Source organism: Halichoerus grypus, chromosome 6 (assembly GCF_964656455.1).
Source record: "Halichoerus grypus chromosome 6, mHalGry1.hap1.1, whole genome shotgun sequence".
NCBI lineage: Eukaryota > Metazoa > Chordata > Mammalia > Carnivora > Phocidae > Halichoerus > Halichoerus grypus.
Window position 1 is genome coordinate 6,034,449 of NC_135717.1, and position 25,807 is coordinate 6,060,255.

Below are 25,807 nucleotides of genomic sequence, written 5' to 3' on the forward strand. Positions count from 1 at the left end.
AGCTAGCACCATACTTAACAGTAAAAGATGGAAAGTTTTCCCCCTAAGGTCAGGAACAAGATAAGGACATCCACTCTTGTTGCTTTTATTCAACATTGTATTGGAAGTTCTAGCCAGACTAATTAGGTAAGAAGAAAAAAAAGTCATCCAGATTGGAAAAAGAAAATTATTGCTATTTGCAAAATTCAAGAACTTGTATATGGGAGATCCTAAGGAATCCCCCCACACACACAAATAGAGGCTCAGCTAGGCTTCAGGATTAACATATGAAAATCACTTGTATTTCTATATACTAGCAATAAACAATCCAAAGTTGAAATTAAGAAAACAATTTTATTTTCAATGACATCAAAAAGAATAAAATACTTGGGAATAAATTTAACAAAAGTACATGACTTATATGCTGAAACTATAAAAAAAAATTAGAGGGGATCTAATAAATTTAAAAAATTCCCATGATCATGAATTAGAAGACTTAACATTGTCAAGATGGCAATACTCTTATAAATTGATCTATAGATACAGTGTAATCTCCATTAAAATCTGAGCTCTCTTTATAGAAGAAACTGACGAGTTGGTTCTAAAATTTATATGGAAATGCAAGAGATCCCAAATAGCCAAAATAATCTTGAAAAAAAAAAAAAGAACTAAGTTGGAAGACACTTCCCAATTTCAAAACCTACTACAAAGCTACAGCAATCAAGTCTGTGTTGTGCTGACATAGGATACACATATTGATCAATGGAAGAGAATCCAGAGTCCACAAATAAACTCTCACATTTACGATCAATTGTTATTAGACAAGGGTTTTAAGGCTATTCAATAGGGGAGAGGATGGCCTTATGATGCTGGGACAACAAGGTATCCACATGCAGGACAATGAAGTTGGACCCCTACTCACACCATTTACAAAAATTTACTCAAAATGGATCAAAGGTCTAGACATAAGAGCTAAAACCATAAAACTCTTAGAAGGAAACAGACATAAATCTTTGTGACCTTGGAGCAGTCAATGGATTCTTAAATATGATGTCTAAATCACAAGCAACCAAAGACAAAAGTGGACAAATTGAGCAGTTTCAAAATTTAAAACTTCTGTGCTCCAAGGATTCTACCAAGAAAGTAAGAAGACAATCCACAGAATAAGAAGAAATATCTGCAAATCATATCTGGTAAGGGTCTAGTCTCCAGAACAGACAGAATAAAGAACTCTTACAACTCAATGATAGAAGGACAAATTACTCAAGTTTAAAAATGAGCAAAGGGTTTGAAGAGATATTTCTCCAAAAAGATCTACAAATAGCCAATAAGCACATCAAAAAATGATCATCATCAGTCATTAGGAAAACATGTCAAAATTGTAACAATATGGCCCTTTGTACCCACTAGATAGCTACAATCCGAAAACAGACAAGTGTTGGCAAGAATGTCAGAATGTACAATGGTACAGCTACTTTGGGAAATAGTTTGGCTACCTATTTGTTTCCTATTGTTACTGTAAAAAATCACCACAAATTTAGTGGCTTCAAACAACACATTCTTTCACAGATCTGGAGGTCAGAAATTCATCATCAGCTTCACTGGACTAAAGGCAGGGCTGGCTCCTCCTGGAGGCTCTGAGGGAAGAATCTGTCTTCTTCCCTTCTTCAGCTTCTAGTGGGGCCACCTGCCTTCCTTGGCTTGTGATCCCCTCCCTCCATCTTCAAAGCACAACATGCTAATCTCTGCTTCTGTGGTCCTATCACCTTCTGCTCTAACTTGTCCTTCATCCTTATTATAAGGACCGATGTGATTACACCGGACCCATCCAGCTAATCCAGAATAATCTCCCCATCTCAAGATCCTTAACTTAATCACACCTACAAAGTCCCCTTTGTCATACAAGGTAACATTTACAGGCTCTGGGGGTTGCGAGATGGAGATATTTGGGGGGGAGGGGCACTATTCAGTTTACCACAAGCAGTTCCTCAAAGAGTTAAATGGGATAATCATAGGACCCAGCAATTCTACTCCTAGGTATGCTCAAGAGAATTGAAAATATGTCCACACAAATACTTGGGCACAAAGCAGCATTATTCATAATAGCCAAAAAGTGGAAACACAAGTCCACCAACTCATGAATGGATAAACAAAATGTGGTATATCCATACAATGAAGTATTTATTTATTTGAGAGAGAGAGAGAGCACGAGAGGAAGAGGGTCAGAGGGAGAAGCAGACTCCCCAGTGAGCAGGGAGCCCGGTGCGAGACTCGATCTTGGGATTCCAGGATCATGACCTGAGCCGAAGGCAGTCGCTTAACCAACTGAGCCACCCAGGTGCCCCATACAATGAAGTATTAATCAGCTATAAAAGGAATGAAGTACCAACACATGTTACAACATGGACAAACCTTGAAAACATTATACTGAGAAAAAAAATAAACCACACAAGGCAACTTGGAGAACGTGCACAGCTATTCTGTTTGAGGACCACTACTGTGTCATCAGGCCCACTTGCCCAGATTGAACTCATCTCTGCCCCATAAGAGTCCTAATCCCAGCAGGGTGCAATGATGCACGTGGATGGCTAAGGTGGGACATAGATGGTGACAGATCATAAAAGGCATGTAGATACAAGTCTATTGGAGTCAAAGAAGAGAAACTCCCCCAACAGGTCATTCCAGAAAGGATTTGCAAAAACAGTGTTGGCCTGCAAATCAACCCAGAACTTGCACTGAGGGAAGTTGGGGTGGATGGGGAATGGAAGATAGAGGACAGCATTCGGGTCCCAGGCAAGACTTTGTATCTTGAGTGACTGGATGCTTCTAACAGAGAGAGAACATTCATAACCCCTCATTTCCTGTTTCTGGCCAAGTGGTGGCAAGTGAATTTCCATTAGAAGCAGCATCTTGTGTACCCCACCCTGCTCAGAAAACAGATCCCAAACTCACAGCCACAAACCTAATGCCCTTTAGCTTTCCGAAACCACCAGCTCAGCTCTAACCATGATCTCTCCACCCCTTTCCTCAAAGACTCTCAATTAGAACTTGCAAGTTCTGAATCTATTAAACATTTTCAAGCCAGAGAAACTTGCTAAGGACGTGTTTCTCACACACACAACTGTCCTGAACACCACATTGCCAATGTACCCCTTTGGTTAGTTGTCCAGAAGCTGGGTCAGGGGAGAAATTGGTGATATTTCTTCTCTTTAAGGCCTGCTCATCTTTCTTGGCCTTCCGGAGCTCCAGGCTGACTGCCATCCGCTGTTGCCGCCTCATCTAGTGAGGAAAAGAAAGAATTGGAGCCCTTAGAGCAGGGAAGTCAGGTTTTCACCACATTTAGCTTTTAGAACACTCATCAAAGCGTCGGATTTCACTCTTACAGATGCAACAGGCTGGAAGAGTTAAGATCACACAGCAAATAGTCTCAGCATGGTTTACTTCTGCTTTCTCCTACTATACCACATCCACAAAAGTAGTCAAACTTCTTCCCAAAGTGAAGGAAGCCTATCTACAGTCTTGGCAGGCCAGGAGTCTCTCAGCTGCAGAGCCAGCTGAGCAAAGCATCCCATTGCCCCGAGTCTGAGCCCATCTTCCTCAGTGCTGATTGGTCCCTGAAGAGCAGGCCAGGGCTTCCCAACTTTGGGGATCCAGGCACGGCTGGGGACTATGAAGTCCATGAAGACATGTTCCACATGACCCTGACAATTTCCACCATTAGGGATCAGTCTACAGGTCATTCAAGCCTTGATCCCGTCCCAGGAGTCTTACTTGGATGCCAGACTGAGGGAGATTAAAATTAAAAACAAAACAAAATATACCCTTTTTTTCTTGGATCAGAAGAAACTCATAGACTTTAGTAGCATCGAGAATCCTGGGGGAAATGATCTATTCTTTAGATTAGATCTCTATTTTGCTATATTTGCTTTGTCATCCCCACCTTCTGATCCTCCACTCCATTTTTTTTTTTTTAGACAAGGAGTGCTCATGTGCGTGAGCATGCATGCACGTGAGCAGGGGAAGGGCAGAAGGGTAGGGAGAGAGAGAATCTTAAGCAGGCCCCACCCTCAGTGTGGAGCCACCAGGGCTCAATCTCACCACCCTGAGATCACGTCCTGAGCCGAAATCAAGAGTTGGATGCTAAACCAACTGCACCACCCAGCCACCCCTGCTCCACCCCATTTTTGATGCATTTCAACCATGAGATTTTCACTACACTGCTCCTCCATAGAGTGAAGTGGTGGCTGGGTACTCACAGACGCATCTTTGCCTCGGTACTTAAATTTTCTCAGCCTCTCTTCGGGAGCATCTAAAGTCGGCATATTGACTGGAAGCAGTAAACCACCTGCCGGTAAGACAGTTGTCAAGAGAGTCAGTGCCCAGTGTGCAGGTTCCTATGCCACAGCCATCCTTGCTCTAAGCCCTGGAAGGGCTCACAGTGGATGGGAGAGCAGCTTCCATAGGTATTACCACGCTGGCTCAACAGGGAACGAGCACCATGGGAACCAGAGGCTAGCCCTGGGCTGCAGGAGGGAGGGATACCTCTTGGAGTCAGTTCCACTTGAACTGGGCCTTTAATGGCTAGGGTAGGTTGGAAGGAAAGCCCAGAACCCTCTCATGTGGCTGTATCCTAGGAGTTCTGTATAGAGCGTATGCGCAGGATGGTGGCGCCCAACCAGGACAGGAAGATGGCCTCTTCTCCCACACCCAGTCCACCAACCCTCGGGTCATGATGGTCTCAAGCATGATACGCTCCTTCTAATTCTTTGGTTGATTACCTTGACCCCGGACCACGCCACCATCATCTTCCAGCTACTCTATGGCAACTGCCTTCCACCTGTTCTCCACGCTTCTACCATTGCTGTATTCCAATCTGTTCTCCACACAGAGGCCACGTGATCTCTTAAAGATAATTTTCTCTGCTTCAAAACTCTCTAGTGGCTGCCTGCTGAGTTCAGAAGAAAACTCAGACTCTCTATGATGCCCACCCTGTGTGAGCTGGCCCCAGCCTGCTTCACCAAGAGCAACACTTTGAATTTCCATCTAAGAATCTAAGTATCATCCCAGTCGGTTTTTATATTCTCCAGAGCTTTTACCACGACCTAAAATCTTGTTTGTGCATCTTCCTTCCCCTTGCCCCAGTGACAATGGGGTCATGTGTGTCTTACGTACAATTCCTCAGCCCTTTCACGATGCATGACGTAGAGTAAGTAGGTACTCAAGTATTTGTTGGATGAGGATGGTAGGTAATAGGTCACAAAGGGAGCTGGTCCCTAATTAGAGGATGTTATTCAAATCAGGCCACATTTTAACTTTCTACAAGGCAGCGGGGAATGACATTTCTTACAAGGGTGCAATGAGTATCCGTCTGTTTCCAAGTACACAGGATGAGCCAAACTACACTGCAGAGAAAAGAAAACTGGATAAAGATGACCAGAGTCTATTGACTGTATTTTTGAATGTAGAACAGCTGGGATTAATTTCGGGAGGAAAGACTAATTTAGACACATCAATTTGGATGGGACAGTGTAGACAAGTAGGAGAATTCCAGAAGCAGAGAGCCAAGACTGAGGTCTTGAGAAGAGAGATGAACTCTGTGAGATGACCGAACAAGAACTCAATCTTGGTGATGTTCCCTACTAGGGCCCAAAAGAACAAAGAACCAGCAAGGGACAAGGAAAAAGAAGGGAATTTGAGTCAGAACAAAAGAAGGATAGTGTCCAAGGCCCTGGTGGTAACAGCAGCTACCGGGCCGGGCACAAGTCCCTAAGCAAAGTGCCACCAGCCACCCACAGCTGGATAGAGCCAATAGGCTGAGCCTCAGAGCAGAGGCATAAGCAGCTCAGGACAGAGAGTAACCATGTCCTATACTTTCATCTACCTTTAAGTAACCTCAAAATCTGCTCTATAAGGAAGAAGAGTTGCTTCTGGGGACCAAAAAGTAAATCAGAACACCCCTTTAAATTTTTTTTTTTTAATTTTAAGTAGGCTCCGCACCGCACCCAACATCAGGCTTGAACTCACAACCCTGAGATCAAGGGTCACACGCTCTACTGAGTAAGCCAGCCAGCTGTCCCCAGGACATCCTTTAAAACACCAGCTCAAAAAAGTTTTCTAGTTGCTATAATAACCAGGGTCAAGAGAGTTATCAGCTGGAAACGGAGATTTAGTTTGGAGTGAGGAGCTATACCCTACATCTCCAAGAGATAAGGCTCATGGCATTTTCTAAATCTGGAGTAGAGTAGTATTAAGGGCCCGGTTCAGGGAGTAAGGGGCAAAACACATTTATCACATGCCAGGAATGTTGCACACTTGGGATTAAATGAAGCAACGTTAATAGTAAGGTAGAGATGGGGCGCCTGGGTGGTTCAGTCGGTTAAGCATCTGACTCTTGATTTCAGCTCAGGTCATGATATTGAGGTCATGATATCAAGCCCTGCTTTGGGCTTCGTGCTCAGTGGGGAGTCTGCTTAGGATTCTCTCCCTCCCCCCACTTGCACACACTCTCAGGCATGCGCTCTCCAAATAAATAAAATCTTTAAAAAAAAAAAATAGTAAGGTAGAGATAGCCCCATTTTACAGATGGGGAAACCATCTCAGAGGTCACTTCCCTCGGAAGCTCAGAGTGCCCACAGCCGTCAGGCATCAGCAACAGGACTTCAGCCTAGATCTGACTCCTGCGTCCATGCTTTGGATCACTAAGCTTTGCAGCCAACAGTCTGTAAGTAGTTCTGATGAGGAAAACCAGTCACCCCCATGGGTGGCACTTAACACATGGAGGAGATGTTGGAAATAGGAAAACACAGGTCTCCGGCAAGGGAGGCCACTTCTGAAATACTCCGCTAACGCATTGCCACTTCACTGCTGTCTCACTCACTGTTCGCGGCCCGACCAGCTCGGTCCACGAGACCCTCTGAATGTGCCTCAGAACGAGGCCAGTTTGGTACAAGGGGATGAAATGCTTTGGTTTCTGGCGAGACCCAAGACAGTGCCTGGTTCCAGGGCTATTCCATGAGAACCATTCATCTTTCAGCCACAGCCCAGAACGAATGGCCATTAAGGAACCTTGGAAGTAGGTCCAGAAGTTCAGATGAGCACTACCTTCCTTCAAATATCAAGGGGAAGGCCAGTATGGCACAAGCAGAGAAAGCTCAACTTCAGAGGGAACAGTGTCCTCCTCCTCTCCCCAACCACCCCCCCAGGGGGCATCTTGAAGGAACAGTTTGAAAGTCACAGATGTAGCCAAACCATTCATTTGGGGACAGTCTGCAGAACGAATTCTTCTGGCTTTCACAGGTTTCTCTAGTCACAGCTCAGAGTGTGCTTCCTTCCCTCACACTGCTGTCTGCAGCATCCAGGAGAACCACCACCCTCCACCCTTCACCAGTGGCATCAAGAGCCAAGCTGGAGGCTTTGAGTTAGGTACAAGATCAAAGTCAGAACCTTTCGTCATCAGTTCCCAGAGTCTGAGATCCAAAGAAAGCCAAACTGGTTATTTGGGCAAAAAGCACCAACTTAGGGGCTTTATTTACACACACCCCCGGCTCAGGCAGCTCTGCAGCTCCCCGCACACTAGGAGACTCTACCCTGGGAGAGTCAGGTGGCAGAGGCCCCACCAAGGGTCCCTGGCCATGCTCATGGTCTTCCAGGCTCCCAAGCGGCTCTTGACCTTTCATTCTTTTTGACTGAAGAGAAACTAGGGACTCCTAAGTCTTGTTCATGGCACTGAGTCACTTTCTCTGGTTGGAGCATTACAGGCCATTTTTAAAATACTTTTTCTAGATCTAGCCAAGCTTTGAGTGTTAGCATCTTTCAAGAACTGAGAACTATTTTAAATTAAGATCGAGATCATCCAAGAGTTGGCTTCTAGAAAGGCGCATTTCTCTGATTTTACATTAACACTCATGGTATAGACAATTTAATACCTCAGAAATTTTAATACCTCAGAAATGTATTGAGCATTAACTCCCATAACCTACCCTCCTCCAAGTTAGCCTTTAAAAACTCACACCCACCCTGGGGGGCTAATTCTGGAAGAGGTGTTTCATAGACACGGTTTGGCCACACATTTCTCCACTTGCCTGTACTGTGGATTTTTTTTTTTTTTTAAGATTTATTTAAGTAATCTCTACGCCCAATATGGGGCTCAAACTCACGATCACGAGATCAGAGTCACATGCTCTACCCACTGAGCTAGCCAGGTGCCCCAACTAGGGACATCTTTTGATGTCAGAATGCTCAGATCTGGGGTACCTAGGTGGCTCAGTCATTAAGCATCTGCCTTTCGGCTCAGGTAATGATCCCAGGGTCCTGGGATCGAGCCCCACGTCGGGCTCCCTGCTCAGCGGGAAGCCTGCTTCTCCCTCTCCCTCTCCCCCTGCTTGTGTTCCCTTTCTTGCTGTGTCTCTCTGTCAAATAAATAAAATCTTAAAAAAAAAAAAAAAAAAAGAATGCTCAGATCTACAGCACTAACGGCCACTTCTTCAAACCAAGTGGGATTTAAGCTAAAACTACACGTGGGGTTGGAGTGAGGGTCATTCCCTGGGAAGACCCACTGACCTTAGCCCCAGTGACGGGTCAGCAAGCAGGCACGAGTACAGGGATGAAGCAACAGTCATGGGAGTGTGCAGGCCTGGGGGGCGGGGGTGCCATGAGGGCAGGGACCCCACCTTGGTATTCACGGGGCTTTACCAACATGGACAAGACATGTCCAGACCCGAAGTTTGATGGAGGGAGACACACAGTCAGGCGTCCCTCCAAGGCTCACATTGGCCCAGAGGGGAGGCAGAGGTCACAGCAAGAAAGGACGCAGGACCCCAGGCCCTCTTCCCAGGGATCCTACCTCAGGGCTTGGGAATGCTCTGGGAGGGGGTAGAATCAGCCGGGGATGATTCCCACAGGTGAACATGTCCCGGGGGATATTTCAGGGAGAGGAAAGACAGGTAAAGGCGCAGACACACAGATTTATAGGCTGCTGTATGGTCAGGCTCCCCATACCCTGCCAGCCCTCATCTGGGCTCTGCCGAGTAAACAGACACGCAGCAATTGCCACATCCTCCTTACCCACCCAGAAAATAAGCCAAGTGCCACTTCGCGCAATTTCGTTAAACCAAGACTGAGTTCAACAAGGAGAGACGCAGCCTGGGCCTCCTGGAAGCCGTCCCTCTGAGCAGGCCACTGGCTTTTGCCAGGGGGGAGGCGGGGGGGGGGGGGTGTTGCCAAGACTGCAGCAGCCTCACCCAATCCCCAGGCAAGAGCTAGGTGTCTCGTCAATACCCAGACAGAGGAATCCGGGAGGGCACGGCCACATTGGGAGCTCCCGGCACCCACCCTCTCACCACTCACCTGGAAGACAGCCACAGCCTCCAGCCCCCTGGCCGGCCTTAAATGCCCTCAGAAGGCAGCAGGTGTTTTGGGCATTTGACCCCTCCCCCCAGGGTTGGTCTCTGACCGAAGTCAGTGGATCTTAGCTCTGGGTGCACATTGGAAGCACCTGGGGAGCTCTGAGCAGCCGGCCACCTGGGCCCCAGCCCTGAGGCTGATTGAGTTGGTCTAGGGGAGGCCCTGATCTCCAGGTGCTTCTCATGTCCGGATGAGGCAGAGACAGCCTCAGAGCTGCCATGGACCTTCAGCCTCTGCAGTTGCAGCCTCCCTCCGGGAAGGGGTTTGCACGCTGGGAGTTTAAGGTTTCTGGGATCTGGCTAGATTGGCCTCCTCCTAAAACTGGAGTATTAGGGTTGATGCTGCCGTGGAACAGTTAGCAAGTGTTTATTCCCAAGGCAGGAGGCAGGGAGATTGGGTGCTGGTGAGAATGGGTTGGCTTCGTATCAAATTGGAAATTGGAACAAAATTTCACGTGTTATTCAACTGGGATGCCTTGGTGGCTCAGGCGGCCGAGCATCCAACTCTTGATCTCAGGGTTGTGAGTCCAAGTCCTACATTGGGTATGGAGCCTAGTTTTAAAAAAATGTTAAAGGGCATATGCTTCTAGAAATTTTGGGGTGCGTGGCTGGCTCAGTCAGTGGAGCATGTGACTCTTGATCTCAGGCTTGCAGGTTTGAGCTCCACATTAGATGTAGAGATTATTTTAAAATAAAATCTTTTAAAAAAAAAATCCAAATATTTACCGAGCCCTCACTGTGTGCCAGGCCCTGACATGCAACAGTGAATATGATGAGTGGGAGCAGGACCACAATTGGGACAACACAAGGCAAGGGAGGTCAGGGAGGGCTTCCGGGAGGAGGTGATGTCAGAACCGAGTCCTCAGGAAAAGCAGAAATTAGCAGGTGAAAAACTGTGAGAAAAAATGCTCCAGGCTGAAGGAACAGCATAGGGAAAGGCACTGAAGTGAGAAAAATGGCCATGGTTCTCCTGGGAACAAAGGTCATTCAGGATTGCCAGAGGGTTGGGCACCTAGGTGGCTCAGTTGGTTAAGCATCTGCCTTCGGCTCAGGTTATGATCTCTGGGTCTTAGGATCGAGTCCCACATTGGGCTCCTTGCTCAGTGGGGAACCAGCTTCTCCCTGTCATGCTCCCCCTGCTTGTGCTCTATCAAATAGATAAATAAAATCCTAAAAAAAGAGATTGTCAGAGGGATGACAGTGTCAGGTGATGAGCAAAGGTGACCTGATATACAGGGGAGGGGGCAGTGGGAGCTGTCCACCCTGGTCCAGGCACTGAGGGGTTGCACTGTCTGTAGGGGATTGGAAACCAATGATAAAACCTAACTACAAGTCTGGCGCTTTTTATCGTCATGAGCCTGGAATTCTGCACAGTGTCAGTGAGTTGCACCCCACCTGTTACTCACTCTGAAAGTGTTTGGAGTTGGTCCAGAGAACAGGAGAGACCCCACCCCAAAGTCTCTATTTGCATTGTATTTGCTTTTTTATTATGGAAAGTTCCAAATCTATAAAAGTTGAGGGAACAATGCAAACAAATCCTCAAGTACCGGTCACCCAGGTTCCATAATTACCAACACCATCTTAATTCTTCTTCCACCACCTTTTAAACTTTGAATTTATTAGTATTTGTTGGGGGGTGTGTGTGTGTATTTTAAGATTTTATTTATTTATTTGAGAGAGAGTGTGTGCAGGAGCAGGGGGGAAAGGCAGAGGCAGGGGGAGGGGCAGAGGGTGAGGGAGAAGCAGACTCACCGCTGAGCAGGGAGCCTGATGTGGGGCTCCATCCCAGGACCCTGGGATCATGACCTGAGCGAAGTCACCCACTTAACCGACTGAGCCACCCAGGCATCCCTATTCGTTGTGGGTTTTAAAGGAAATAGAATTATATTACTTCATCCATAAATATTCAGAATGAATCTCTCACACATAAAGACGAAAAACTAAAACCAAAATACCATGATTCCTCCTCACGATATCCACCGCCCTTCTTACTGTGTCACTTTAGAATGTCTAGGCTAGCCTTGGGGAGGTGAGAGGCAGATTCTTTCCAGGGCAGGGCCAGAGGGAGGAGGGGCAGACAGGGGGTGGGGGTGGTCGGTGGTGGTGGCAGTGGGAGAGGAGAGAGGAGGGTCGCACCCCAAGACAGCCTGGTTCCTGGAGGGGAGGGATGGGGAGAAGCTGGGCTCTGAGTGAGTAAAGCATGGAGCTTCAGGGTTGGACCCTCACACCCAGATGCCTGGAGGACACCAAGGTGGGGATGCAGCAAAGGCCAGTCGGTTCAGCGCTGGGCAGGACTCGGTGACCCACTGGACATGGTGGTGGGTAACAATGACAGAGACCACAGAAGCTGGTGTGTAGTTTCAAACCGAGGTGGCTGGTGTGGTGTCAAAAGAGAGGGCATTCAGGATGACATACAGGAGGCCTGAACTTGTGGGACCCAAGGCTACCAGAGGGACTGGCCCAGGCCCCCTGCTCTGCACAAGGCATTTGAGACCACCCACCAGTGCCCCTGCACCTGAGTCCCCCTCCCCTCATCATCCCTATCCCTGCTTTGGCTGTGTCCCTTCCCCCTCAGGCTTTTCCGCACACACACAGCTAGAGGGATCCTTTGAAGATGGAGCTCTGGTTATACCACTTTGCCCCTCAAACACTTCAGTGCTCCCCAACATACCTACAATCGTGTCTGAGGCCCTCTGTGCACTTCCTTGCCCCCCATGTTGTTCCTTTTGGCCTCACTCCCACCACGGTCCCGCTCCAGCCCCCCCAGTCTCCTCTCTGCCCCTCAAATTCATCAGGCCCGTGCTGGCCTCAGGGCCCTTGCACCCGCTGTTCCCTATGCCTCCCTCACTCCCTTCAGGTCTTAGTTTTTGGAGACCATTCCTGATCACCCTGTCTAAAATCAAACCTCAAATTCCTGTCCGACTCCCTAGCAGCACTTGTTAATATTTGAAATGCAGAACAGTTACTTGCTGGCTTGTTTTCCATCTCCTGCTTTGCCACCAACCCCCACGGAACTTGGTAAGCTCTGAGGGTAGGGGTGTTATCTGTTTTACTCGCTGCTTTATCCCCAATGCCAGAAAGAGTCATTGCTCATTATATTTTTTGAATGCATAAGTGGGCACACCGGCCCCAAAGCCAGGCTCTCCCCTCTACCCCCACTGTGTTATAGATGTCCCTCCCCCATCACCCAGAATGTACCCAGGGTGCACATGGGGCATGCTCAGTAACCTTCCCAAGCCAAGCATCGAGCTGAGCCAGTGTTCTTTGAATAAACCTAATCAGTGCACACAGCAGGGCCCACAGGTACTACACAAAGGACTCAGAGAAGTGGGAGGAAAAGTGCTTTGGATGGAACCTGAGTCCTCAGATGGAAGTCACTTCATCCTCCCCTATGCCTAAGCCCCAATCATGAGTATCAGCCACCCCATCTGACCGCAAGGAGCCCCCACACCGGCCTCCCACTCCCCGCCTCCTTCATCAGCCCCACCCTCTGCTGAGCCCTGCTCCTCGGCCCTCCCCACCTCTGTTCTGCTGACCGTGGCAGGCCATTTGCCCACTGGTCTGGCGACACTGTCTTAGAACACCCGTCCAACAAACTCTTATATTAAATTTTCAAGAATGAATTACCAGGATGGGTTTATTTCCCTGGTTTGTTTAACCTGCCTTGACTCCTCTGATGTAGTAGGAATTACCAATCCTGTTTCACAGAGCGGGAAACTGAGGCTGCTGACATTGACATGACTTGCCCGAGCTTACATGATAGGGGAAGGCCAGGTCTGTGTGCCCCATCTTTGCCTCGGTGCTCGGACCTGTGCTGGGATGGTGCTGACTCCCTTCCTCCCTTCCTCCCTTCTGTCTTTTATGGTGGTAACATACACATAACATAAAACTGACCATTTTAACCACTTTTGAGTACACAGTTCAGTGCATGAAGTACATTCACACTGCTGGGCAGCTGTCGCCACCATCCATCTCCAGAACCTTTTCCACTTCCCAAACTGAAAGTCTGTCCCCATCAGACACTAATTCCACAAGCCCCTCTCCCAGCCCTGGACACCCAACCTTCTACTTTGGGTCTCTGCGAGTTCGACTCCTCTAAGGACCTCATGTAAGTGGCATCATACAATGCCTGTCATTTTGTGACTGGCTTAATGCCACTGAGCGTAAAGTCCTCAAGGCCCATCTATGTTGCAGCAGGTGTCAGGATGTCCTTCCTTCTGACTTCTTTCTTTGAAACAGGAACACGTTTTTTTATGTTGTTGTAGTTAATATTGTTTACGGTGACATCCCAAGTGCAGGGTGCAGGGCAGACGTCCTCCCAGGCAGGGAGGAGTACTTATCATTGACTTTGCTTATAATGGCCAGCGCAGGGTGGTAATAAAAGCAGGCTGATTTCTAGTCAGTTTTCATTCTTGTTTCAAATCCTCTACAGTCAATGCACCACCTTGTTCCCCATATTCCTGGCCAACTGCTCTCACAACCCTCCCAACTTGGTCCATCACTGATTATTTATCGATGTCTATTCATCATATTATGATATAAAAGGAGTTTAAGAAAAAGAACCCCAGAATTAGAAAGCTGATGTAACAATTCCTTGGGGGGGTTTAGGAAAAGTTCCGTGATTGAGGTCAGTCTCTGGGAATCCACTGGCTCCTGACAAATGCAGCCGTCAAGATACTTGGCCTCTGCATGTGAGAGCTTGTGTGTGAGTGTGTGTGCGTGCACACACAAATGTGTCAGAGAGTCCCTGGGGTCTAGGGAGACTTTAACTTCCCAGGATGATGACCCTTAAGGAGCTAATTTTAGAGTCTTGGTAGATGCTATTTGGCCCAGAAGTAGGAGATGAGAAAAGGGGATATTAAGGAAAGGAAAAGGCAGGGTGGGAAGACAGCAAAAGAAAACCAAAGACTGATTATTCATCAGGTCTGAGGGCTCTCTGATAAAATCAGAACCTGAATTCCTCAGTACTGTAGTTATTTCCTAAAAGCATGTTCTGTTTAATGGCCTGACCCAGCCCCACTGCTCCCAAGTCTCCTCATCTGCCTGATTACCCTAAGCATTTTCTTTTCCAGGAGTGTGGGGGCAGTCTACAGACGTTTCTCCTCTCTGGGGCCTCTGAATATCAGAGGCACAGATCACACCCAGAGCCCTGGGTCCTGTGTGGCTTTCATCTGATGCTATGTGACCCAGGAGCTGGGCCGTGGACAAGGCTCTGTAGGGACCAGGGACTGGGCACCCACTCTGCTGGTTCTGCAAGGTGCAGGAGTGAATCAGACAGGGTCCCTACCACCAAGGAACTTAGAACTCACCTGTCAGCACTTGAGCACCCGGGCTCTAATAATCACACAAGGTCTTTCTCTCTGCCATTCGCACCTCACCTTGTAACAACTTGGTGAGATGGATATTATTATAATCCCAGATAAGGAAGTGAGTTAGGTATTCAAAGACAGCACTTTGTGTCTAGCACAATGCTCTCACTCCCTGTAATGGCTCCATGGAGAAATGTTCTCCTCAGAGAGTGCAGGAAAATAAGGCAAAGGTTCACTCCAACCCAGTCCCTGACTCCAGAGGGAGGACCTGCTGAATGGACAGATGGATGCGTGAATGGATAGATAGATGGAGGAGTGATGGATGATGGATGATGGGTGGATGGATGATGGATTATGGAGGAATGATGGATGGATGATGCAAGATGGATGAGTGGATGATGGATGACAGATGGATAAATGGATGATGGACAGATGGATGGATGAATGAGTGGATGATGGGTGGATGATGGATGGGTAATGTTTGGATGAATGAGTGGATGATGAGTGGATGATGGATGGGTGGTGGATGGATGGATGATGGATGGATGGATGAATGGATAATGATGGATGGATGTTGGATGGATGGATGATGGATAGATGAATGAGTGGATGATGGATGACAGATGGATGATGGATGGATGGATGGATGAGAGATTACCCAGCTGAGTTGGGGTTTGAGTCCACCTGGGTTTTTCAGACACTGGGCTTTATTCAACCTTGGGAGACTCACAGAAAATAAAGAGACTCTCTCCTTTGGAAAAATAAGAATAAATACTTCTTGGCAAAAAGGCATGATGCCAGGAAGATGAAAAGTTGGAAAGATTTTTAGATATTTTTGAAATAATAAAATAAAAATGGTACTTCAGTGCCAAATAAAATCAAATCGAGATATAAGTCTAAGCGCAGTATGAAAAAGAAAGAAACACAGCTGGAGAAATTTATCTCCAGCAGCCTTGACCACCATATTTCTGGGATCCCATAAAATTCACCATGAATGAGGAAATCTCCAGCTGACTTGGAATCAGAGACTTTTCAAGCTGAGCTGACTTTGGAGAACTCCTTGTCCAGGTCCTAGGTTCTTTCTGTCCCAGCGGCAGAGCACTGTGTTCAGAAGAGCCTGTCTTAAGCCCTCTCATTTCAGAGCCTGCGAGGAAGATTCCAGCAGTGGCCTGCTGGGGCTCACCCTTCCCTGAGATGACCCTACAGGATTCCAAGGGTCTCTGGGGCAAGAGGCTATTTCTGGGCCTCAGGCTCTGTGTCCATGTTTGGTCTTCAAGGAGCGCACTGTGAACTTTCCTCCACCTGCCAAGGCTTCTTCCTGCAGCCCTCCTGGGAAGACACTGATCCCCTTTCCTCCAAGATGGCAAACAACAGCTGAGAATGTAGCTTCTGGACCTTATCAGGAAGGACCCTGCAACCACCACCCTGGGGCACAGAAATGAAGGGAGCCTCTTGAGACACATTGATTGATGTTTGTTTCCTTTTTTTTCCCCCTAAAAAATAATTCCAGATCCTAAAAACAGTCCTCATTGAAAAAACTTCAGGCAACACTGATAATGTTTAAAGAAGGTTTAACTTGGGACGCCTAGGTGGCTCAGTTGGTTAAGCGTCTGCCTTCGGCTCAGGTCATGATTCCAGGGTCCTGGGATTGAGCCCTGCATCAGGCTCCCTGCTCAGCGGGGAGTCTGTTTCTCCCTCTCCCTCTGCCCACCCCCCACTTGTGTTCTCTCTCTCTCTCTCTCTCGTTTTCAAATAAATAAATAAAATCTTTAAAGAAGGTTTAATAAAAAATCACCTGAAATTCTACCACCCAGAGCTAATGGGTGTGATCATCTGGCTGAGCATCCTTTCAGACAAGCTCTTGGCACATCTGTTCATACAGGTGCCATTTTGCAAAAATGGCTTCAAGCTATTCCATAAACTTTCTTTAAAAAAAAAAAACAACCCAACATTATGCAGTGGGCTTTGTTGAATGCCAGTGAATATGAATTTACGTTGTCGGTTCAAAAAATATTCATCGTACTTTATTTAACTTTACATTTATATTATTTATATTATTTGTTATTATTTATATTCATTTTATTAACTAATCCCCTATAGATGGACATTTAAGTTGTTTCCAACATTTTGTGGAAAGCCAGCTCAGAGCTGCCTGAGAAAGGGGGGAGGGAAGTAGGAAGGATGACCCTTGGGCTTCTAAAGAGGTCATCCAAGGGGCTGAGGCAGGAGCCTGGGGCTGGGCAGTGCCTGGTCAGGGGCAGCTCTGGGCCCAAGGCTGGAAGTAGGTGCCAGAAGCCTCAGGCTTGTCTCAGTGGCTTTTCCAGATCAGAGGGTCTGGAGCCTGAACTACCCTAGGGCTGTGGGTCTGGGCGGACCCTGCGCCACCAGCCTAACAATAACCCACACACTCAAACTGCGTGGAATGTGGAGCTGGGACAGAGAGGTGGCAATGAGATGCCCCCCTCGGGGGCAGGGATCAGGCTGCTAAGGACATAACCCTGCAGACACCTGCAGAAACCGGCTGAGGAACATGGAGGCATATTAAATACATTCCAATTCTGTTCCCTCGCCTCCCACCTCCAGCCCCAAACCAATTTATCAGAACTCCCAGCTCCAACTCTTGACCTTGCAGAGAGGAGCCCAACGTGCTCCATGGAAGCACCCTAGGAGATAAGCATCTGTAGATGGAGGTGGAATTTCTTGGGGTCTCCATTCTGTGTCATTTGGGGAGACCCTTAACAGGTAGGCAGCATATTCCTGCTTAAAAGCATTTTCAAGACAAGCCACAGACTAAGAGAAAATATTTACAAAATACATATCCAACAGTGGTTTTGTATCTAGGACATATGAACAACTCTTAAAATTCAATATAAAAGGGTGCCTGGGTGGCTCAGTTGGTTAAGTGTCTGCCTTCGGCTCATGTCATGATCCTGGGGTCCCGGGATCAAGTCCTGCATCAGGCTCCCTGCTCAGCGGGGAGTCTGCTTCTCCCTCTGCCCCTTCCCCCGCCTGTTTTCTCTCTCTCTCTCTCAAAAATAAATAAAATCTTTTAAAAAATTCAATCTAAAAACACACAACTACCTGATGACAAAACACAGGCAAAAGATCTGAATGGACACCTCACCAAGGAAGACACGTGGGTGGCAAATAAGCAAGTGAAAAGATGCTCGACATCATGAGTTGGTGGTGGTTAGTGAAAAGTTTAAGAAAGCATTTTCAAGTCCATAATCCCACTTGATCTATCAATTCTGGGAGTCAGTAGTCATTTATCATTATTATTATTATTATTATTCCCATTTCACAGGGAAGAAATGGAGGCTCATGGAGGTTAAATCACTTGCCCAAGGGCAGAACTGAGACTCAAAGCCATGGAACTCTTTCCACTTGGGAGGTTTCTGTGTTCTAAGAATGTTCTAGAAGCAAGCACTTAGTATCCGATTGGACAAGGCCACACTTCTCATTTCAAGCAAGGAGAGAAGGCCATGCCCCACCCACATTACCCGCCCACCCCCAGCCACCATCACGGATGGACAGGCCTGTCTCGTAAGCAGTTGGACCTCCAGTAGGGCCTGTCCTTCTGGGTGCCGGGAAAAGCACTGAGCGAGTGACTGTTGAATGTCCAATAGCAGGGGTTCTCACAGGCTGGAAACCACCCCCTGTGGACCTTCCACAGCTGGCCCTTTGCTTCACAGAGAGGAGAGCTGTTCCAGGAGGCGCTAGTTCCCAGCCCAAGGGCTGGCACACACAGCCTGAAAGCTGTAACTTTGGCTTCCTGGCCCTGGATCTGGACAGAAGTCTGATTTTCTTCAATATCCCATGACTGAGAACTCTGTTGTAACTGAGGTTCTGGGCCCTGGTCCTGGCAGTGGGGGGCCCTCCTGGGGTACTGAGTGCGGGGGTCTCAGGCTGGCACAGGATTGACCAGGTGCCACTCCTCCACTTTCATCTGCTGTATCTCCTCTGCCCTCCCCAGTTTTCCCCCCAGAGGCCAAGGGGCCACCGTGCAAAGCCCTCCAAGGCAGAGAAGTGTCTAGTTGATTGTCTATCATTGCTAGGGTCTAGCAAAGAACTTAGCGCAGAGCTCACAGAACTGGGAGAAGGAAGGAAGGCACATGAGGGCCAGCAGCCCTATTTCCTAAGCCAGCCATTTGGGGGCAGGGCCCAGCTCCCCGTGTATCTAAGTCCAAGGGTTTCTGGATGTAGATGCCAAGAATAATCCCCATCTCGAGTACCACCCGAACAGAGTATCATGCTTAGAGTACTATTCCCACCATACAGTTCCAGCTTTCATTCATTCAACACATATTTACTGATCATCTAATAGATGCCAGGCACTTTATATACATGAACTCCCTTCATTCTTAGAACAAACCTATTTGGAAAGTACCTCTACCATCCCCATTTTACAGACAAGAAAACTGAGGCATGGCGAGGTCACAGAGCTAGTAAAGAGCAAACTCAGAAAATTTGGTTTCAGAGTCCAATTTTTGATCAACACACTCTACTGCCTCCCAGGCCAACCCCTGTCCTCGCCATGCTTACATTCGACGAGGGAAAGAGCCCAGAAACCATCTAATAGATCCATAATGTACTGTTGAGAGTGATAAGCACTAGAAAGAAAAATAGAGCCACATCTCAGATGCTGACTCCCTGTGTGTCTTTGGGCAAATTACTTCACCTCTCTGAGCCTCTTTTCTCATCCGCTAAAAGCAGGTCATTACTCATCTGCCCCACCCACCTGCCCAGGTCGCTGGAAAGATCCAAATGAGCTAATGGACACAGGAGCGCTTTGTTTTTATTGTTGTATCACTACCAAGCCATGACTCCAGGGAATTTTTTTCCCCTGGGGGATCTAAGTCATCCTGCTTTCTATAGAGAGGCATAACTAAACTTCCCCCAGATATCTTTATGAGCCAGATAATTCCAAGCCCAGTGCTATTCTTACCGCATTTTTAAAAACAGAGAGCATTGCGTGTACCCACCTACTCTTGGGAGGTAGTACTCACCTGACAGTTTGAGGGCCTTCTCCCGACCAAGCACTCTTACTGAAATGGAACTTTCTGGAACACTGGCCACTAAAAACTCCCTGGTGAGAAGCTTAGGAGAGACAGAGGGGCAGGCTCTAGATATCTTGTTTGCTCCACATCCATATCTTATGTTTCCTCCACTTGTCCTGCATCCCAGGAGGCTGACCTCCACCGGCTGCCTCCCCAGGTCCCTGCTCTCCAGCTTCTGGTTGGGTGTGGCCAGAGAAGATGAGGGGAAGAGATGGGTGAGCAGATGGGGAGATTTGAGCAAGCCCCTGGCCCTGCTGGGTCTGGCTGGGCAGTAGCTGGGCCGTCCCCCTGAGGACTACACTTTTCCCACTTTTCCTACACTTTTCCAGGGTGTGGTGGCCTTCCCATTGCTTCTCCACCCCCTGCCGTTTCCCCTAAACCCTGTACCACCTTATTCAGTAGTCTCTCCCTTAAACTCCAGGCTGTGACCCCATTGGAGTGTGCTCTCTCCTGCTGGGTCCCGGACTGAAAACCTCCTGCCAGGGAACACTCCTTCCCAGAATCACTGTGAGTGGGGCCCCATTTCTTCTCTCTGACCCCTGCTCTCATCGGCCAGAAGATGAAGATCATGTGGGAATAAGCTGGAAGCAAGCGGGCTTTGGGTGGGGCGTTCTGAGGATGGACTCCAAGCCCCGGCGCCCCCTGCAGCCTCTCCTGGATAACTGTCTTCAAAGGCCCCCTGGGAGGGTGCTGGGGTGTGGTGAGACCTCCCCTGCTCTCCCCAGAGAAGCTCCACCTGTCTCTGTTGATTCTCTCTCTCTCTCTGCCCCTTCCCCTTCTGCACAAAGCTCTGCCTGTTAAAAGTTCTGTTGCTAAAGAAATTGAAAACGACCCTGTCAGGTGATCAGAATTTGGGGAGCAGCTGATTGGCGGGAATGGCACCACAGCAGCATTGACAACAGCCATGCTTGGGGGGCATCTCAGCCAAACTCTCATTTTACCTTTGGGGAAACTGAGGCCCAGCACGGAAGAAGTGTGGTCCATCCTCAGGTGTGAAGTATTCAGGCAGAGCAGGTGCTAGGAAAGGTTCCGTGTCGTAATTGCTTATTAATCCAATTCTTCATCGACAGATCCCAGTTTTCAGAATACAATAATAATGCTGCAGGGATCAGTTGATAAAAGGAAGCGTCTGCAAAACATTAATGTATATTAAAAGTTCTTTGGTTACCTCGTAAAGTAGCTGCTTCCCAGGCCCAAACCCAGAGGCGCAAAAAAGGAAATCAGCTCTGTGCTCAGGTGGGTTCCTTTTTCCTTTAAGAGTGAATTAAGGCATCTACATCCTAAATACAAAATCTAAAACCGTACAACTCTTAGAAGAAAATGCAGGGGCAAATCTTCATAACCTTGAATTTGGCAGTAGTTTCTTAAATATGATGCCAAAAGCACAGGAAACAAAAGAAAGAAATAGACTGGACTTTGTTAAAATAAACTTTTGTGGGGGTGCCTGGGTGGCTCAGTCGGTTAAGTGTCTGCCTTCAGCTCAGGTTATGATCTCAGGGTCCTGGGATCGAGCCCCGCATTGGGCTCTCACTTTCACTTTGGGGTCCCCCCAAATAAATAAACAAAATCTTTTTTAAAAATTAACTTTTGTGCATTAAAGGGCATTATCAAGAAATTGAAAAAGCCTACAGAATGGGAGAAAATATCAAATATCATATACTTGATAAAAATCTAGTATGTAGGGGCGCCTGGGTGGCTCAATCAGTTAAGCGTCTGACTCTTGATTTCGGCTCAGGTCATGATCTCAGGGTCGTGAGATCAAGCCCCCGCATCAGGCTCTGGGCCAAGTGTGGAGCCTGCTTAATATTCTCCCTCTACCTTTCCCTCTGCCCCTCCCTTCGTCCCCCCCACCCCCGCAAACACGTTCTCTCACTCGCTCTCTCTAAAAAAAAAGGATCTAGTATCTAAAATATATAAAGAACTCTTATGACTCCACAACAGAAAGACAAACAACCCAATTAAAATATGGGCAAAGGACTTGGATAGACATTTTTTTTTAGATTGTATTTATTTATTTGACAGAGAGAGAGACAGCGAGAGAGGGAACACAAGCAGGGGGAGTGGGAGAGGGAGAAGCAGGCTTCCTGCTGAGCAGGGAGCCCGATGCGGGGCTCGATCCCAGGACCCCGGGATCATGACCTGAGCCGAAGGCAGACACTTAATGACTGAGCCACCCAGGTGCCCCGTGGATAGACATTTTCCCAAAGATATACAAATGACCAACAAGCACATGAAAAGATGCTCAACATCATCAGTCATTAGGGAAATATAGATAAAAACCACAATGAGATACCATTTCACACCCACTAGGATGACCATAATTTAAAAAACAACAACAAAACAAAACAGTAAGGAAAGTAACAAGTGCTGGTGAGGATCTGGAGATACTGTGAATCACCGGCAGGAAGGTAAAATGATTCAGTAGCTGTGAAAACAGGTGGTTCCTCAAAAAACTGAACATAGGGGCGCCTGGGTGACTCATTCAGTTAAGCATCTGACTCTTGGTTTCGGCTCAGGTCGTGTTCTCAGGGCTGTGGAATCAAGCCCCGCTCTGGCTCTGAGCTCAGCAGGGAGCCTGCTTGAGAATCTCTCTCTCCCTCTGCCCCTCCCCCACTCCCATGCACGCAGGCGTACTCTCTCGCTCTCTCTCAAAATAAATAAAATCTTAAAAAAAAAAAAAAAAGAACATAGAATTACCAACTGAGGGCGCCTGGGTGGCTCAGTCGTTAAGCGTCTGCCTTCGGCTCAGGTCATGATCCCGGGGTCCTGGGATCGAGTCCCACATCGGGCTCCCTGCTCGGCGGGAAGCCTGCCTCTCCCTCTCCCATTCCCCCTGCTTGTGTTCCTGCTCTAGCTATCTCTCTCTCTGTCAGATAAATAAATAAAATCTTTAAAAAAAAAAAAAAAAGAATTACCAACTGACCCAGCAATTCTATTCCTAGGTAAGTATAAAAAAAAAAAAAAAAAAAATTGAAAACCGGAACTCAAGTAAATGTAACCATATGTCCATAGCAGCACAACTCACAGTAGCCAAAAGGTGGGAACAACCCAAATGTCCATCAGTGGGTGAGTGGATAAAATGCTGCAGATTCATACAATGCAATACTGTTCAGCCATAGACAGAATGAAGTCCTGACACCTGCTAGAACTTGAATGAACTTTGAAAACATGATGCTAAATGAAAGAAGCTAGGCACAAAAAGGTGACATGTCATACAATTCCATTCATACGAAATACTTAGAATAGATAAAACCATAAAGATAGAAAGCAGGTTGGTGGTTGCCCGGGCTCAGGAGAAGCTGTTTAAACAGTACCAGGTTGGGCGCCTGGGTGTCTCACTCAGTTAAGCGTCTGCCTTGGGCTCAGGTCATGATCACAGGGTCCTGGAATCGAGTCCCGTGTTTGGCTCCCTGCTCAGCGGGGAGCCTGCTTCTCCCTCTGCCCCTCCCCTGCCCACTTGTGAGCATGCTTGCTCTCTCTCACGCGCTCTCTCTCTCAAAAATAAATAAAATCTTAAAAAAAAATAAAGGGTACCAGGTTTCCTTTTGGGCTGATGACATTTTGAAACTAGGTAGGGATGGTGGTTGCACAACACTGTGAACGTACTAAATGCCATTGAGTCACTCACACAGTGGTTAATTTTATGTTAATTTGTCTCAATTAAAAAAAAACAAAACAGTGGGGGGGTGGAGATAAGGGTGAAGGCAGAGCTAGGAAGAAGGTCCCCCTGGCAGTTTGTCCTTTCAGACCCAGAGGACATCTCTGAGCTCAAGAAGGGTACAGATGGGAAAGGCACGCCCAGCGAGGGCAAGGACTTGCGCAAGGTCACAGAATGTGTGGGAATCCGTAGAGGAATTGGAGGCAGGGCTTTAGGACTCAAAGCTGGCACTGCATCATGATGCCTCCACTGGCCATGGTGGCCTGGAGGGGGCCCGTGGCCGTGATCAAATGAGTGAAGACCAAGCTCACACTGGCCTTCCAGACTGACGAAGTCATCGACCAGTTGGTTATCTGGGCTCATCCATGCCAAAGGCTTTGGATGAGTCAACTCGGGTCTTCCTCCTTGACAGTTGGCCCCCTCCATGGGCAGAGTCCTAGCTTTAAGCAGAAAACTCATTAGCCTGCTGTTCTATTTCTGCCCACAGCTTGCACCCCTGGGCTGAGGTCATCAGTTTCCCCACAAGGGCAATGGGAGGAAGGAGAATGTCCTAAAATTACAGCATTCACTGATCCCCCCTGAGGGACCTGGGAGCATCCAGTCAAACTCTGGAAGGTGAAGCCAGCTGAGCCACCAGAGCCCTGAGGGGTTCTTTTCTTTTTTAAGGTTTTGCTGGCTCAGACCTGTTGGGCAGGTATAAAAGGGAATGGCCAGCCTCGGCTGGGCACCCAGTCTCTTCCAGTGTGGTCTCAGGTGGGTACCATAGGGGCTGCCGGGGGAGATGGGAAACAGGGAGGTGGGTGCTCTGGAGGAGCCACCTGAGGGAAGTGGGTGTAATGATGGGAGATTAGCAAGGTGGAGCAGGAGGTGGGCATTTCTTGAGCACCTGCCTGCCCCAGGGGCTGCAGAGGGAGCATATCATTCAGTGTTCCAAGGGACCTGGACCTGCAGGTGAGGAGATAGCTGGTGGGGCTCGTGCTGCATTCCACAGTGAGACAGGAGCAGTTGGGATTCGAACCCGGATCAGCCCCACTTCACTGCACCACTTGCCTTCCCTGGTTGGGTGGGGGGAGGTGCTGGGTTCACCCAGGGCTCAATCCCAGCCCTGTCCTTCCCACACCGTAATGCATCTCTGCTCCCCCGCCCCGCCTCACCCCCAGGACCCTTGCAGCTTTTGCATCCCTTGAGCTGAATGTTTTCTATGTTTTGTGGTTTATGATTTTAAAAATGGGGTCTGAGTGGTATTTGGCTAGCTTAGTTGGAAGAGCACATAACTCTTGATCTCAAGGTTGGGAGTTCGAGCCCCATGTTGGGTGTAGAAATTCCTAAAAACAATAAACTTAAAAAAAATTTTTAATAAAAAAAAAGAAAGAAAAAGTGGGTCTTAGTTATCAAAGATGCCTGGAGAGAGCTGTTGTCTGGAGGAACAGGAGTAGCTTGAATATGTAGGGGGGCCTGGGAGGAGGGCTCACTACTGAGCAAGGGGCTGTGGCCACTGAGAGGGGTGGGACCTGGTGTCAGAGGCCTGTACAGCCCTGGGGTGCAGGCCTGGTCCCAGGGGTCTGCGCCCCAGGCCCCCAGGCCAGGACAATAGCAATAACACCTTAGCTTATGGTTCCTGGCAAAACCATCATAAAAACAAAACAAAACAAAACACAGAAGCAGCCTAATTGGACTAAACAAAGGAGAATTTCTGGCCTCTCCTCCCACATTAGAACAATTTAAAAAGGTACCTAGCCCTCAGACACGAGCAGTTGCTTTGCATTAAAGACAAGTCTAATGCATTTTAATCTGACTTTGCTGATACTTGCATTTCTTTTTCATGTGGATTTTGGTCTCATTTCCCTGGTGACTTCCATCTGTGTTAAACAGAAGCAGGAAAATGAGGCAGCAAAAAGACAATGCAACTGAGCCACTGGGGACAACAAATGACAAAAGGAAGTTTATGTTGAGCAATTCTCTCTTCCAGGAAGGGGTAGGGGGGAGGCCCAACGCAGCCTCAGCGCTGCCCAAGGTGACTTTTGGCAGAGTCAAGGGAGAGCCAAGTCTCCTGGGTGCTGGACGGACTGCTGGAAGCTCTCGGGACACCGAGGACTCCTAGCCCAGTGCTCCCCAGGGACAGGACTCAGGATGACTTAGGCAGGGTTCTCGCCCTAGGTTCCAGGGTCTTCAGCGGGGAAACAATTCCATCCTTTAACAGAAATGTATCATTCCCTCCCCTTTATAACACAGGCAACAAATCACAGTCCCCAACACCTGTGACTTTGTCAGCAATGGAAATCACCGCGATTTTCATATCACTGGACGATGTGGCAGAGAGCTCGAAAGATTATCAGTTCCCATCATTGCTTCAGAACGATGTTGGGTTGTTAGACCTGAGGTCAGATCGTGTCATTTAATGCA

General features: G+C 47.9%; 1 protein-coding gene across 4 annotated transcripts in view; it reads right to left on the minus strand.

Moving 5' to 3' along the window:
- Positions 1-20,252, minus strand: part of KPNA7 (karyopherin subunit alpha 7) — a 53,899-nt gene extending 33,647 nt beyond the window's left edge. For all 4 annotated transcript variants that reach the window (XR_013448680.1, XR_013448679.1, XM_078074346.1 and 1 more), the window contains exons 1-3: positions 19,696-20,252; positions 4,236-4,324; positions 3,130-3,258 (exon numbers count right to left, since the gene is read on the minus strand). Coding sequence is in view for 2 of the 4 variants with exons in the window: in XM_078074346.1 (XP_077930472.1) it covers positions 3,130-3,258; positions 4,236-4,301 (195 nt within the window). In the remaining 2 variants the exon portion in view is untranslated. The remainder of the gene's footprint in view (positions 1-3,129; positions 3,259-4,235; positions 4,325-19,695) is intronic.
- Positions 20,253-25,807: the final 5,555 nt, after the last annotated feature.